This window comes from Diadema antillarum, unplaced genomic scaffold (assembly GCF_040938485.1).
Source record: "Diadema antillarum isolate AM-2024a unplaced genomic scaffold, OU_Dant_1.0 seq00000472_RagTag, whole genome shotgun sequence".
NCBI lineage: Eukaryota > Metazoa > Echinodermata > Echinoidea > Diadematoida > Diadematidae > Diadema > Diadema antillarum.
This window is the reverse complement of record NW_027271440.1, coordinates 1,403,183-1,419,803: the sequence shown is the minus strand read 5'-3', so window position 1 is coordinate 1,419,803 and position 16,621 is coordinate 1,403,183. Positions and strand designations below refer to the sequence as shown.

Here is a 16,621-nt window from a genome sequence, read left to right as displayed (position 1 = left end):
GATGGCTGGTCCATGGTCTTATCAAAATGCATCAATTCAGTTTGTTATTGATAGCCTAAGAAGGATAGATTATGTTAGTAGCAATCATCGCCAGTGGTCCTGTCCAGAACCAAGTTGATTAATTGCATGCATTGTTACAGTCAAGGAAAGAATGGAAGGAGAATATTGAGAAATAATGGCTCCATGAAACCAAGGTTTACATCATTCCTATTGATGCTACCTGTGTTTAACAATTGTCCTCTGTAATCAATTTCCCTTCTGGGCATTTTCTGATGATTGAAATCAACACAGCTACGACTGACTAGTGTAGATCAATAAGTGTATATTGGTACAGGTAATTTGCTGTAGTACATTTTTATTCCATCAGATGTGGGTCAGTTTTTACAGCTCCCCAGTACCTCTGGGAGCCCTAATATGCCTCTTAATTGATTTTTATTTTTCAAATGGAAAGTAAGAATGGAGACAAATCAATTAGAGGGGAGTACCAGATATTCATTGGAGAAAGCAAATCATTTTTGTTATAATGATTCAAATTTTCATTGGATTATCACAGTTCTATACCCTGAAATATTTGACCTTGTTTATGGTATGCTTCAATTTTGGGGATTTCTGTCCTGTTAGAACTCTGTTCTTTTCTGTACAGTTATTTTATATGTTTTTATGCCTGGTAAACAATCTATTCTGAAAGGTAAATATTTGTACTCATATTGATCTTTATCAATTATATTACTGCAGTGGTGCTGGAGGTACTATTTAAAGACCTGGTTGCTCCATGTTGCTGGTCCTCTCTATAAAATTGTATTTCTAGATTATACTAATTGTTCCTTCTTATTTCATTTAAAAAAAAGATATATATGATTGCTTATCCTCCAGTTGTGCGTGATGTTGTCGTCCTTCTCACCTCGGCTGCATCGCTGATGGTTCTGGTCCTTGCCAGCCTGGTATGTGGGATGTGCTACTGCTTTGGGGGATCCAAGCCAGATTATGACGATGATGAAACTGGATTTCGGAACTCTGACCAGGAACAGAAGTGGCCCATCCTGAATCGCACCCAGTCCAATGGAGAGAGGAGTTCCAGTAAATTTGGTGCCAGGAGGCAGTCACCAGTATTTGCCCAGTCTAATATGAGGTGAGTAAGTTACTGGAATGCAAGATTGTAAACACTGTTGCTTACTACCTGCAAACATACAAATATCATAAAAAACACTGAAATGGAATGCAGAAAGTATCACTTGGTATTCCTGGGCCCTGTTTTGTGAAGAGTTAAAATTGATTTTATAGTTAATTTCAACTGTAAGTCTGTGGCAGCCTGTGTGGTAAGGATATTTAAAATTCATTTTATCTCTTGATAAAACAGGGCCCAGAGGTGTAAGTAATGACAACTCCTGTCATTCCTGATATTTGTAGTCATGACTCTCTATATATGTCCATGTTATTTTGCATGAATCTGTCAAATAATACTGTGGTTAACTGTAAGGCAGCACAGAATGATTAATGATTGTATAACACCTCTTTCCCACAGGCAATCAATTGTTATCCCTATGATTCATCATCAGACTAATTTGATGTGATTCACTCCCATGGCCTCACTCTGATCCTACTGGTAGATTCCATGGATTGATAGATTGACAGACAGATCAGCATGTGGCCAATGTATTGTCAGCTTTAGAAAAACATTGTCCAGAGTGCAGACTTCACACAGGGCATTCAGACGCAAAAAATTTATACTAGAACGGTATAGCTATACAATGAATTTATACGTCCGAACGCTGACAAACGAAACAACGTATAACGAAACGACGGTCAGAGCATCGTTTCGAACTAGACCTCAATAATGAATCAGCATTCCGTGTGCGTCTGAACGTATGGCGACCATAGAACGGTATAACTGGGCGGGGCTTAATGGAAGCGCTCACGAAAGGTGACCCCACAGCTGTCACTCATGACTATAACAGCATGCGCAGTGGGAAACTGCACATCTATATGACATTTCCCAGAACGGTCGAATTAGTGTCTGAACGGTCTGTCAGCTATACGATGATTCTTTATACGTCGTTTCATTATCGAGTTTTGGTATAAAATGACATGAGTCTGAATGGGTGAAAGTGTCATTATATATGATTGACAATCATATTTCACTTTTAATGTTACTTTTCCTTCTTTCCTTGGCAATGGTGATTGACTGTTTCTCTTTTCATTTTCTGCTCAGAGTAAAGTCAAAACATTCAGGGTCTGTCTTCACTGAAATCATTCTGATACAGTGTCTATTTCATTATGATGACTAATGCAGAATTGAAAATGGAAGTAATGGAAGTCACATAGAACATGCTGAAGTCATGACAAGCCAACTCCACTCTCACTGTCTGTTAATCAGTGTAAGTGATGTCACGAAAGTGAATTGATTTATTGTAAACAGGAAACTGCTCATGAAGCATTTCTGCATTCATATCATATCATTTTCCTCAGTGATGAAGAGCTTTTCATTAAAAAAACCCACCAAAATTTTTATAAGCCACTCTATTTCACCATAAAGCTTGGCATAGTGAATCTTTTCTAAAGGATGGGGCATGGTAAGTACACAGCATTAGGCACAGATGCTGGTTGCAGACAAAGTGACAGGAATATCACTTCGGTATTTCAGTCAAGCCCATTGGTTACTGACATGGCAAAGTGTTTTCCTATTGTTCCTTTTGCAACACATCTTCATCATGAAGATTCTTCAGATAGAAGCTCATTTTAGATACAAGTGACAGTTGAGGTAAAAGTGACACAAGATACAACATGGATTTAACTCTTTATGTGCCACGTTCGCACGCCTGACTAAGTCGACGGCGTGCCAGGTTCGCATATTCTGCTCAAACACACAAACCCGCCCAAGCCGATTGATAAATCGCCAAATGCCACAGTACAATGAAACCATTTCTCGCAATTCCATTCCTGTCACATGTAGCTTGCATTTTATGTGACGATTTGCTATCAAGCCATGTTCCCTATTGGATTTACAAGTAATTTCTAAGTTTCTGTCCCTGTTTTGTGTGCAACAGTTATGCCTGTAAAATAATGTAGCTACTGGTCATTTCAACAAAAAAGTAATAATAGATTTGTCATACAATTCAGATTAAAGCATTTTAAAAGTTGGCGTTTTCTCTACAGCTTTGCCCACTACATGTCCAGGGTAACAAAAGTCTATAAAAGTTACATAGATTTAAAAAACAGAGTGTTTTTTTTTTTTTCAAAGCATGATTACGTTGCTGTCTCAGAATAATGTGGCACACAGGGGGTTTACACCATGGCATATAAAGAGTTAATATGACATCCACATTCATTGTTTGATAGCCTCCCTCATCTCATTGGGACTACTGTGCTTTAAAGCATTAGAGAAAAAAAAATGGGTGGAAATCACTTTCACTGTTTTAATGTACTAGTTAAATACTAGTCAGCAGTGTGAGCTTACATTTTTGTATGTACTTTGATGGTGCAAACTGTCATACACACATGAAATTGAATGAATCGACAGCTTGCCCAAACACACAGCCACACACGAACTAATATATAAATTGCAGAACCGTATGTTACAGTACATAGAAAGTGTCATGGCCATAGCTTTGTCATTAAATTTATATCACAGCAAAGGGGTTTACAGTGTGGCACACAAAGAGTGAGGTAGAAATGAATAGAAAATTTAAAAGGTCACAGATTCACTGTACTATGGCTAACATGTCATATTCTAACCATAACATTAGTCAGGAATGCCCACTGGAAATGGCATTTTCTAAGAAAAAAATGCAATGAATAATCGAATGTATGGATGAAATGACAGGTCAAGAGTCAAGTTTAAAGGTCATTGACCTTTTTCCTGATCTAGAAAAAATAGAAAATCCAATGGGAATGCAAAATTTTCCATGTGTGAAAAGAGTTAAAAGTAAATCTCTGTTGGGCTGGTTTGAATGGCAACACTTGCTTGAGTTTATTGGCAACATGCAATATCCCAATTAAGAACAGTTCTATTGTCAGACATCAATATCTTCAGAACATTTCAGCAATCAGTAACCCATGTGGTTTAAATACTTATCTTGAAAGTTTGTTTGTTTGTTTGTTTGTTTTTAAACCGTAGTCAGGAAATTCCCTAAGTCACTTTAAGAGACCGAATGCTTACTGCTCCTAATTCCTTGGAGATTGCCAGGTTAATCACTCACTACCTTTCATTCCCATAAACTCTGTGATATTTTCCTGTGGATTAGCTGTACTTCAATGACAAATGACACAAATTTTGCTAGTGCATGTGGGGTTATCCTGCAGTCGACTATGCTCAATAGAATGAGTGAGCTGTCAGTAGCTGCTAATATGGAATCACAGTGACTATTACACAGTTTAGTAGTCTTGGGATGAAACTGAGTGTAGTTGGGATCAGTCTTCGTACGTTGATGAATTAGCAAAATAAAATCGTTTAATCTGTGGATCAATCAATTTGGTTTTTTTCCCTTTCAAGTTCATATGAAACAGGGTTTCTGTATGCTGATTGATACTGCCTAGTTCTGTGTAAGTGCTGCATTTATATTTCATGATTTTTTTTTTCCAGGGGAGCCAGTTGGAGCTGAATTCACAAGGGGACAGTTAAGGGAAAGGAGGGAAAGAGAGAGAGAGAGAGGGAGGGAGAGATAGATGGACTAAAGCTAATAATCATAGCATCAGCATCCTATAGCAGGGTTATGCCCATCGATCATATATGTGTATAGCAAGTAACGCTACCATACTGTTGACACATGGACACTCCGATACATTGTGTGATATATTATTATAGCGACTGGAGACTAGAACAGTATAATTTTCCCCCTTTCAATGTTTACTGGTGGATTATATGTATTCATTGATCATTGTGTTGTTTGATTATTTTGATTGTTGTTATGTTAGGTACAATAAATGATCAAAAGAAAATTTTCCACATGCAGTCACTGTATACCATTCTAGGCTAGTGGATGTTATCTACTCCTAGTTCATTGCGTTGTTTGATTATCTTGATTGTTATGTTGGTAGCATTAAACAAAATAAAAATTTTCCATATATGCCTATACATTCACTGTATACCGTTTTCTGTGGCAAGCCAATGGTAAAGATTCAGATTCAGATTCATCTTTATTGATCTCTGATACTATAATTATATAGGACATAGAAATTTTGCTTCCATTGACGTTTGTACAATATTGCAAACACATCACACATCACAGTTACTTGTTTCCATGTCAATTACATTGAGCAAATATAGAAAAGCCATTCCAGTAATAATCAACTGTATAACACTCACAAAAAAGAGATGATGAATCATTAGATTACAGAGACCCTCCCTCAAATGATGCTCTAAAGTAGAAGCAGCAAACTGGAGGCACTTCACAGATTAAAGATGTGTATACTGATACAGTAGTTTCTTGCTGAGTGATGTTTGAAATCCAGTCACGAGATCTGCCGTTCCCTGCAACAAATGTTTGTAAGAGCCTTGTTTAAAGCCTTTAGGTAAAATTATTTGTCCCATAATGTCTCCTTCTAATCCATTATATGTTGCATAAAACAAACAAGTTGTTTTAAAGAAAGAAATAGGTGTAATTGTGTCTATGAAAGTCATACTCATTTATCTCAGAGAGTCATTGAAGCAGAACCAGTGTGGTGCCCCCTTTAATTGCATTCACTGCTTAGCCATGCACATCTGTACCAGCCATGATCCCAAGCCACTCTCCAGTCTTCCTGTAGTGATATTTCTCTGGCTAGCAGTGGTAGCTTGCGGTCAGACTCACTGAAGGTTATTCATTATTAATGTCCCTTTTTGTCTGAAATTACCCAGAGTGCATACTGTCACAATCCTGATAATAACAGTATAGAGTACACTGTTTCAGGATGTCGAGGTCTGAGATAGAATAGAAATGAAAAGTGCTTCGAGCAGATAGGATCGTGTATCCATATATGTTTTTAGCTGTTCTTATCCACTTTAGTAGTGTACATGTTTTAGATATCTTAGTATATATAAGAGGGATTTTTGCTGATTGATCATTTTTTTAAATGCATTTTTTAAAAATCATAATTTGGTATCATCTTGTATATTGTTGCTTTGAGATGTATTCATAGATATTTGGGTCTTTGTTTTAATATGATGCAGGCACTTGAATACTACTAAGGATATTTTGTTTTTTGGATGATCAGTTTGGATCGGATCAAATCTGATAGTTGATGATGAGAAAGAAAAAAAAAACCCACCAAAGAGTATTTTCTCTCATTAGAACTACATTGTAGAAGTCTAGTTAGAAGTGGATGCATATTGTCAGTTTGTGTGTGCATATATATGTGTGTGTGTGTACAATGTGTATTTGTTTGTGTTTTATTGCCTAAATATGTGTTTGATGTGTGTGTTGAATGTTTGAGTGTATGCATGTTGTGTATTGTGTGTTTGTGTTTGTTGACAGGTGGATGTGACTGCAGAATAGTCAATAGGATCCCCTGAAGCCCCAACTTTGCATGCAAAGCTATTGAGAATTTGATCTGTGTGTAATACCCAAGGCACAACATTTGTACATGTTAGTTTCCTTTAAAGGGACATGTGAAACAGCTTACTTGCAAGTTTCCCATTTCATACCACATATCTCCTGAAGTAAGTACTTGACATGTGTTTCATAAAAAATAAACATTATAGCAAGAAGTGATTTTTCTTTCTTAAATTTGCAAATATTCTCTGTAAACTTCCTGAAATATCACAGTAGCACAAGGTATGATTTGTAGAAAGTCATGCACATTATCATCATCAGCTGAGAAGGAGAAGGTCAGTTTACGTCATAGACAGTGCATAACAGTCATGTCCCCTGGGTCCAGATAAGGACATTATTTTGCTATTTTAAGAGAGTACCTTTTCTTTGCCCAACCACTATGGGATGCTGTCCAAACTTCTGCCTTTAACAGGTGTATAACCCTCCATTTTTCAATAACTGTGCATCCTTGCTGATTTATTGCACCAATGTGTGAGAATGTACTCGAATGTGATAAATGACGGGCAGGGTTGAAGAATGGGATGATCAAGTCCCTCAGAGAGGGCTTGCCAGAGATTGAACAAATATGCACAGCAGTCAAGTACTAGCAGAGAGAATTGGGTGTCAACGGAAGGTTGTGCAGAGGTAAAACAGTTAAAGCAATCTTACAGTCGAATGCAAGTTCTAACATGTGATTAGTAAATGATTAAGAACTGGATATACCATTTGGCAACAGAGATGATAATCTCTTTGAAATATAACCTCTTTGAAATATGATGTGGTCACTGTAATGTAATCTTACATTTAAAGGTAAAAAGATTTGAAATGAAACCTATTCATGGTATGTTGCATACATGAGTCAAAAAGAAAACGGGCCCTGTCAGTGAGGAATGTCACATCGTGCAACGTATCTTCAGGATATTTGCTAGTCAGTGAAAACATGTTATACCCCTTTCAGGTAATCGTGGTTCAGTTATCTGCATCCAAATAATGTGGATGAAGTAATCAAAATCGCGTTCATATATCCCATGAAGTGCACACTACTTTTACGAGCGCCCATTCATATAACGGCGAAAGACGAGAGTATTTGTCATGGTTACTGCGCACGCCTCTATAATGATGTAATGTTTCCGGTGATATATACTCACGTGTATGCACAGCTCTCGCTCAAGCTCAGCAATCAGCGGTTGTGCGGGAAATCGAGTGACCTTTGACCGAACTGTGGAATGTTAGTTCGCATAAGTCGTAAAACGCGTTCATGTATTCTCGATCAACTCCTCATGCTGCAATAATGCGCATAATAGCAGCATCAAAATAATACGCACTTTTTTACTCCTCTCCCATTCATGTAATCAAAGTTTTACGACTTATTGCTCCTATTATCCGCATCCATGATTACCTGAAAGGGGTATTAGTGACCTAGGGATCTGTTTGTATCATTATGGCTTTCAGAGAAGACTATGACTGAAGCTGGTAAGGAGAGCCTACCCAAGATGCGTGTTGCTAAAATCATTGCTATAAAACATTTTGCTTTTCATATTTACTGTTCAACTCTTATCGCAATATATGTTGCAAGTTGCAAAGTGCTTTTGAAAGCAGGTATGGCCCACCAGCAGTTGATAAGTTGCATATATTGCCCTTTCTTTAGAACTGCAGCTTCATGCAAAATCAGATAACAAAAGCTCAAGGACTGTAAACATTATGCAATGATTGGAAATGATAATCATGCCTTCAGTTCTAAGATGAATTGATAATGTGATTATTACTTTTTGAGACTTCCTCTCCTCAATGGATGGCAAATGAAGAAAATACATGAAGGTTTCTGTAATCTTCAGTAGTTGAAACTTACCTCATGTCATTGTGCTCTACCCCACTACCTCCATTTGATTTCTTGCTGCTACATCTCATTATAAGACCACCTTACGAATATATCTCTCCATATCCATAGATTCCTGTAAACACACAGGTATCTTCATGATTTCTCATTGCTACAACCCCCAGTTTAATGTGTGAGTTTTTATATACTGTCAAATATGAAAATTAGGAAAAACAATTTGTTACTGGAAGTCATCATTTTTTAGACTTTTATGTTTCCTTTCTAAGCCTGTGACTAATCAATTGTTTAAATTCTAAATTACCTTCATTTATTTTGAATGTGCAATATCACAGAGGATACAGTCATGATTTTATGTAGATATAGAGAAATCAACACGAAACACTAAATATTATATCCCACTCAGCAAATATCTGACTTTGCCAGTGAGTGTAATACAGGATTAACAGTGATTATTTGTAAATCTGTCAGTATATACTAACATTACCTTTGTCATGTGTGAATAGAATAATTAATGCCAGAGACCTTCAGATGGTATTAAAAGTGTGCTGTCAGTAGAGCTGAATTTTAATTATGATTGACAGTGACTTTGATAATTTTCAAATAAAAAGATGTTCGCCTGTGAAAGAGACTAAGTACCAGTGCATATGCATCATCATGGGTATTGGGGGATGCCATGATGCATTGGCTGAATATGAATATTGAATGTTTCCACTTGATGAGCTTTTAATCATTGGATTTGGCTATTTTGATGTCATCAAACCACAAAGTTGTAAAACCATAAATGAAGTCTTCTCCAAAGATGTGTAGTGTCTTGATCCAAAGGAGAGGTGAATGAGTATTAAGTTGCAGTTCTGCCCCTTAGATTGACTGAACAGTGTGGCCAAATTCATGAGGACTCTGCAAGAGACAGTCTCTGTGAAGACATTTCCTTTTCTGGAAAACAGATTCACCTAGTCCTTGTTTTCAGGATTCCAGAGTGTATTTGTCTTTCAAGTTAGTGGTAAAACTCTAAAGATGTAAAATGCTGTTAGATAAGAAGTGTGATGAGGAGTGTGATGCAGGCTACATTTCATGTGCATGAAACACAGCTTAGCAAACCATTTCAAGTCGGCATAATCCTCTGGCCTCTGTGTTATGTAGTACCTTAGATTGGACTGCATGCAAACAGTGAAACATGATGTCATAATACAGGTATTCATAATGAACCAGAATCAATCAATGAAAGAGGGACTTTGTAGGAGAGAGACCCTCCATTCATAGCCAACCAAGGTCACTCATTCTGGATAATTAGTCCCTGTAGAAGTGCTGCTAATCAGGTTGTCATTTTATGACTCTTTAAGTAAGCAGCAAGCCTAATTAGAATTTTAACTGCTTCAAACAAACCTAGCCCTCTCTCTGTATAACCCCTTCTCTCTCTCTCTCTCACATCCCTTCCCTCATGTGTCTTCTCGTCATTGTACTTTTCTTTCTCTCTCTTTCTCCTTCTTTCTGCATTTCTCTTACTTGCTCTCCACCTCTAATTAGCCCTTCATGTAACAGCTTGTTGGGTTGGATTGAGGGAGGTGGGTCATTAGTTCAGATGCATTAGGTGTAAAATGCTGGTTACCTCTATAGGGTCTGGTGAGCCACTCTGATCTCTGTCCATTAGAAGTGTGTGACTGCTACCTTAGCAAGAGCCTTTTCATTCTCAGTTTCATGCTGTCACCAAGAAAAGGAAATCAAACTTTAATGAGCATGTTTTTAGGCATTGTGCTTGACAAACAAGGGACCCAACAGGTTTCTGCCTTCTGGTGCTGAACATTGTATTTTCTTCTCTCTCTCTCTTTTTAAAAATTGGATTCATGTGTTTGGTTTGGAGGACTACCCCTGCACCATACCCATGTGCATACATGTGCTTGTAACAGGTGGAATGTTATACACTGCTTCAGTGCCATAATGGCATTACTGTGACAGATTGAGCAGTGCTTTTTGAAGACCACTGGATAGAATGATGAATTGACTATATTAATCATTGTCACCCAAACGTGGATCCACTCTACCCTTTGCTGACTGCAACCAGACAGGCTAGTCTCAGAGACTATCTGCACTTGTTTGTGTCTAATCATAACCACACTAAACTAACAACATTTGATGGAAATGGAATGAATGCATTTAGGTTCAGTCCATGGAAATCAATCAGGGAATCAATGGCTTAGTGCTTGTGGTTGCAGGGACACACGTGTCAGTGCACATCATATTTTCATAGGACATAACTCTTCCCCCCCCCCCCATAAAAAAAGCAGTGTAGATTGTGAACCGTTTCAATGATATTCAAGGGACTTGATACATACACAGCCTTTGTGGAGAGGGATATTGTCCTTGACATTTTTGGATCATGAATTTCACCAGCCGGCTGCAGGAAGTGAGTAATCTACAGCGATTAGAGCTTGCTATAGCAGCAGAGAAATCCAATGCTGATGTGAACATATTTATAATGAGCCCACTCATCTGGCATTAAGCTGTATTCCCACTATCCCCCCCCCCCCTCCAGATTAGTCTTACATGCACACAGGGTCTGAGAGAGAAGCCTAGAGGTCTATCTTGTTAACAGCTTGTTAGTCAAAGCTGCACAATTTTCTGCCCACAGGATGGACATGACTTAGCAAACTAGCCTTCAGTGTGGACACAAAGTGGTGAGTGGTCCTCATTTTGACAAACTTTTGGGACAAGGAACGGTACAGTACCACCATGATACATACTCGAAATGCAGACTGACATTTGTTGACCTGATAAGCCTATTTACCTACGCCGCAGCTCTCACCTCCCCGGCCACATGTGCAGAGTAGGAAAAACGTTGAGTCCAGCTGCTGAATTTCCCATTTTTCCAGGCTCTCTTCTCAGGACGAGTGCTGGTTATGCAGCAGCATGACACAAGTAGGAATTGAATTGGAATCACCAGGTTTTTGTCAGTCACTCATGTGAGGTGATGGTGGGCTGTGTATGGCAGTGTCTGTCCCAGTGCAGCTAATCAGAGGCTGATGATAAAGGGTGCCTCCTACGCTCCCCACATTATTCACAATGATTTTGTAAGTATCCATGTGGCAGCTACCTGTGTTAGGAGATTTTGATTTACTGGTGTCCTGCAGTTCAGAGTGGATTATTTGTTGCATTCTCCCACCATTTAAATGGCCTTTGCTTCTACCTTGGACAGCCTCTTCGCACTGCCTTTATTTCTTCAGTTGTGTGACATCATGTGAGTGTGTCAAGAGTGTAACTGGAAATATAAATATGTGGAGTATCTTTCACTTTTGAATTTGGAATATGGATAGCAGACGAGCCTAAAGGAGTGGAGTTATACTCTCACCAAGACCAAATATGAGTGTAATGTTTCTTTGATGGAGCATTGCTGCTGACCATGTGAGATTACCCTTGTAATGTCTTGCCTACAAAGTCTTGTCAATGACAAGACTAAACAGCCTTAAAAACCTTGCCATGATTTTGTTGTCTTTACATCATCACATCCTGAAAGAATAGACCTATTTATAGGAATTCCAGAGCTATGACATATGAAAAGATGTTAGATTTCCCAGCTACAGATTACGTACAGTGACAGCTGTCGCAGATCTCTGAGTCACGTGAACTAAACCTTCCTTTGAAACATCCTGCTGAAGGTATCTCAGTGGAGGATTGCATCAAAAATTTTAGATCAAAATGGATTTTGGAATGAAGTTTGGGATGCTTTGGTGTGGACAGGATGAAAACTTCGGGCAGGAGCAAGATGAAGAAGAAGAAGTCCAGAGAAACAGGACGTAAGTAGAAAATGTGTTCAACATGGCGAAAGGACCATATATATGTATGAAATGCATACATACTGAAGCAAACTTTTTCATTGCAGCCTGAAAACAGTAGTTTTGTTTTTTTAACAATAAATTGGTAAAGATTTTCAAGGAAAGGAAGTAATATGCAAGATTTGAGATTGTCAAATACACTGTGAAAGAAATTGTTAGGCTATCAAATCAGCAAAACCTGAGTATTTACATTAAATCGCACATGTGGGACCAAGCTATTCACTCCAGGAACACTGTCACTCTCACATATAGGGCTTTATCCATATTCTGAATTTACTGAGCACACACTGTAATTGTGCCTACTTTTTTGTTTGATTCTTTTCATTTTCTTTTTTAGTGATATTTCTAATTTTGATATGCCTGTAAGGAGTTGATTTAAATCTAATTTAAATACCCTCCAGTCTGAGAGGAAGTGAATTTGAATATGAATTTAGTTGGGTTGGTGGCATCCCACATGCAGGTGTTTGACAGCTATTGTTCCCACGCATAGTTAAGTTTGCAGTAGCCAGCGTATGTATAGGCAGGCTCACAAGAAGTGAAGCTGCCACACCCTGTCTTGCCACCAGACAGACCAGACGCTGCAGAGCCTTGTCTAGCAGTGATGCCTCAACTGGGGTGTCTAAGGCCCAACTACGGCTGTTAAGGGTATAGTGGAGCTTCGTCCACATAAGCTCACACAATCACCGGGTCGAGACTCCACAGGTGTCTCCTGTTCAGCCGCTGCCTGACCCGTTGCCCGGATTTCCCTCCCTGAGTTCGAGACGCACCCCCTCCACAGCAACGCCGGTTACACGGGGCTGGATCCGTCGCCTTCGCTGAACCGTGGTCGACCGGTCGAAAGACATTGTTGTCGCCCCGACACATTCTCCAAGGGCTTCGCGTTCGCCGTCTCCAAGGACGCAAGGCTGTCGTCGCATATATGGAGAACGCTGATTCGCGAAGCAAAGTCAATATCATGAAATTCCCCATTGATTAAATGCGATAAACCGGAACCACGAGTTTGGACTGAACCGAACTGAACTCTGAACCGACATTGTGGGTCAGGCATATGATTTGTTGTGGCAAGCCACACGCCCATGCCGTCTCATAGGCTAATAATGTGAGAAGTGTCTAGTTATTTAATTATTTATATTATAGTTAGTTTATAAGTCATAAAGATTAATATTGAGAGTTGTTAGTTCGGGAATTAGGTTGTTAGTATTTGATGCATGGAATAACAGTTATTTAATTTGGAAGATATGTGTTTAAGCTCTGAGCTCAGACGATTATCATATTGTATGACCGGATGTATGATTTGAAGACGTGATCACACTTTAATAAATGCACACATAATTTTAACGGTACCTTATCTCTTCATATATTTCATTTCAGGTGATCAAACTGCCTCATCTAGATCAATAAGCTAGTTCACATGTACAACACACTGTGACAATGCCAATATCCTGAAATACATGTTGGAAGAAATCTATCAATTCAGCAAAACCTAAATATATTAACATAAAAAAGCATATGTCAAGTGGGACCAAGTAGTTCGCAAGAGCAACACTATTGCTCTCACATGCAGGGCTTTATTCATACTTTAAATGTAATTTTTTGTGTGTGATTAATTTTTCACGCTGAGCGGCGCAAAAACATATTCGTGGGATATTGAATTCATGCAGCACATTTGTCAACTCATTCACAATGTGCAGAGAAAATTGTGAAGATATTTTCAAGAATTTTAGAATTCGCACTAGACAGAAGTAGCGCGAAATGCGCAAAAAATTAATGTACCTCGAAAATTTTTCCATATACAGTATTCTGAATTTACTGAGCACACACTGTATCTGTAGTTAATTTTATATTGTTTGAACCTTTTTGATTTTTAAATAGTTTATTTTGTAGTGATATTTTCAATTTTGACACACCAAGCAATGGTTCATAAGAATCCAGAGTGATGTAGAAGAATGTGCCAAAGGTATAAAAGTCCCTTCAATGGAATGCAGGAAGAATGAGTTCTTCCCAGAATACTCTTTGTTCTCTTGACAAGAATTTAAATCAAGATAGTTGTACTTGTTCAGACACACATCTATAGGTGCATTCACAAGACTATTGCATTTTTTTTCCTTATTTGAATATTCCATTGATTATTGGCTTTGTTCTCTCAAGTTTTGATAATAACAAAATTAACTCACTGTTAACGAAGTAATTCTAGACTTTTGATTTCCTTGTCAGCTCCTTAGTGTCCCATACAATGACTGTCCAAAAAGATATTCAAGCATTAAATTTCTGAACATCATGCGATCAATGGAGCTATCATCACTTCATGGCTCTGGCCATGTCATAATGTCTTTTTTTTCTTACCAACACTGTAGTACCTTGCTTGAAGTATCATGCTCACATAGTCTCATCTCAGTTTGTGACCCATCCACCCAAGCCCCAACCATATTTCTTACCCTCTTCTCTAATAAATGGGGGAGTTAATTAGCCATTGCTAAATAAAGCTATGATCAGTGACTGATCGAGAATGACAAAATTGGGGAAAGATTCTCAGTATTCAAGTCACAGTAGCTGCTAAGTTCATGATTCATCTGATTGCAGAAACATATAAACCACAATGTCTGAAAAAAGTATCAAGAAACTTTATGAATTTAAACATAGAAATTGCAATCCCCTCCTGCCCCCCCCCCCCCCAAAAAAAAAAGAAATACTGATGCTCTAAGATTATGGATCTACATTTATGTACCATGATTTCATCAGGGGAATTTACACATACAACAAGAAAATGTCTTGTTGCATTATATGGAACCTTTAAAAATGTAGAGAGACATGCAGAAGGACTTCTTGTAATAAAAAAGAAAAGATAATACGGGGTAGTTTTTGCAAGACAGGAAATGATGAAATGTAAAGAAAACCCACAGTGGGTTATGTGCAAACTGTGCAATATCATGTAAATTGTATGTGGACAGAGGCCAGTGGAATTCTGCTGGCTCTGCTGATCAATTAAATAATGAAGACTAATGATGAGAAGGATGGTGATCATGGTATCTGGATAACCAGACAGTAATGCCTCAACCACCCTCAACCTTTTTTTCCCTCCAGGGTTGTGTCTCCATCCAACAGATGAGGCTAAATGGTTGGCTTTATGGTGTCTGGCATTCCCATATGTCACTCCTTTCCGTCGGGTCTTTTGTGGATGTGGTCTTGTTAAAAATGCTGTTTTAGCAACCCAGGATGAAGCTGTCCAAGGTCATCATGTCTTGCAAAACATATTTGATACTTAAAAGACGAGTGTATAGGATGATGGGGGGGGGGGGAGGATAATGGAAGGGGGCTATAGGATGAAGGGAGGTGGTAACGGATGAAGGGAAGGAGCAAGGGATGAGGGAAAGGGGTAGAGGATGTGGTCAAGGGGGAGAAGACGAGAAAAAGTTGTAGAGGATGAAAGGAAGGGGAAGAGGGGAGGAGGTGGAGGGTTTAAAGGGAGAGGTTAGTTGATGGAGGAGGGGTAGATGACTTGGAGAGGGGTAGAGAATAAGAAAGAAGATGAAGGGAAGGCATATAGGATGAATGATGATTGAGAGGGGAGGGGTTGATGATTGTGGGAAATATTATGGATGGCATATCTTAAAGGTCCAGTTTACCTTTGGGAGCAGTGATTTTAAAAATGTTCTAGATATCACATTTCATGCATATGTGTAGGTCTGTTGTATCACAAAACATCCTACCATATAAAATTTTTGCAATAAAGCCTAAAATATTAGGAGATATCAGTATTTTTCTCAATAAACCATAACTGTAGATGGTTTAGTCTGGAAGCATTGTAATTATAACTATTGTTCACATTTTGTGTATTTAACAATACTGAACATCAATTATACGGATTCAAATTTTTACAGTGGTTGTTTCTGTCCCTAACTCGCATTTTAAAAATAATTTTAAAGCACTGCTGCTGGGTTTTTGTTTCATCTGCAAATGGTAAATTATGCCTTTAAAGACCATGTGAGGTATCCAAATGAAACGTGGCATATGATGCACCATGCGGTAACCCGGAATGCTACGTTGTATGGTGTCATCTTGTGTTCAGAAGATGTACACTACGATCATTTAGCACTTGGTAATAATGATCCTAATACCAATTCAGCCCTGTTATGGAGGTATTTTTTTTAAGGTAATTACAACAATAATAATAATGATAAAAATGATATGTCATATGTTTTCAAAATCTTGGAATTTTGAACAGTGACTCAGAATGATATTATCTTTAATCTATGAACTTTTCCTTTTATTTCTTATTTTATGTCTTCCATGGATTGGTAATGCATATGTGGTGCAGCTGTCTGTGTGTGACACTGAATTCACAAGTGGAGTGTTTGTGATGAACACTAATGTTGTTATGCTGCTTCACTGCTGAGATCATTGTGCCAACAAAATTTTCTTCCATAACGAACTTGAAATTACTCCCCCCCCCC

The 16,621-nt window shown here is 38.3% G+C and overlaps 1 protein-coding gene across 5 annotated transcripts in view; it reads left to right on the top strand.

Moving 5' to 3' along the window:
• The window catches only part of LOC139733356 (synaptotagmin-7-like), a 294,612-nt gene that overhangs the window by 121,894 nt on the left and 156,097 nt on the right, over window positions 1-16,621 (top strand). For 3 of the 5 annotated variants that reach the window (XM_071644195.1, XM_071644193.1, XM_071644192.1), the window contains exon 3: window positions 874-1,129. In XM_071644195.1, the coding sequence (XP_071500296.1) occupies window positions 874-1,129 (256 nt within the window). Of the gene's footprint in view, window positions 1-873; window positions 1,130-8,856; window positions 12,132-16,621 lie in introns of those variants that run through there. The other 2 variants (XM_071644196.1, XM_071644194.1) reach the window with 1 other exon arrangement.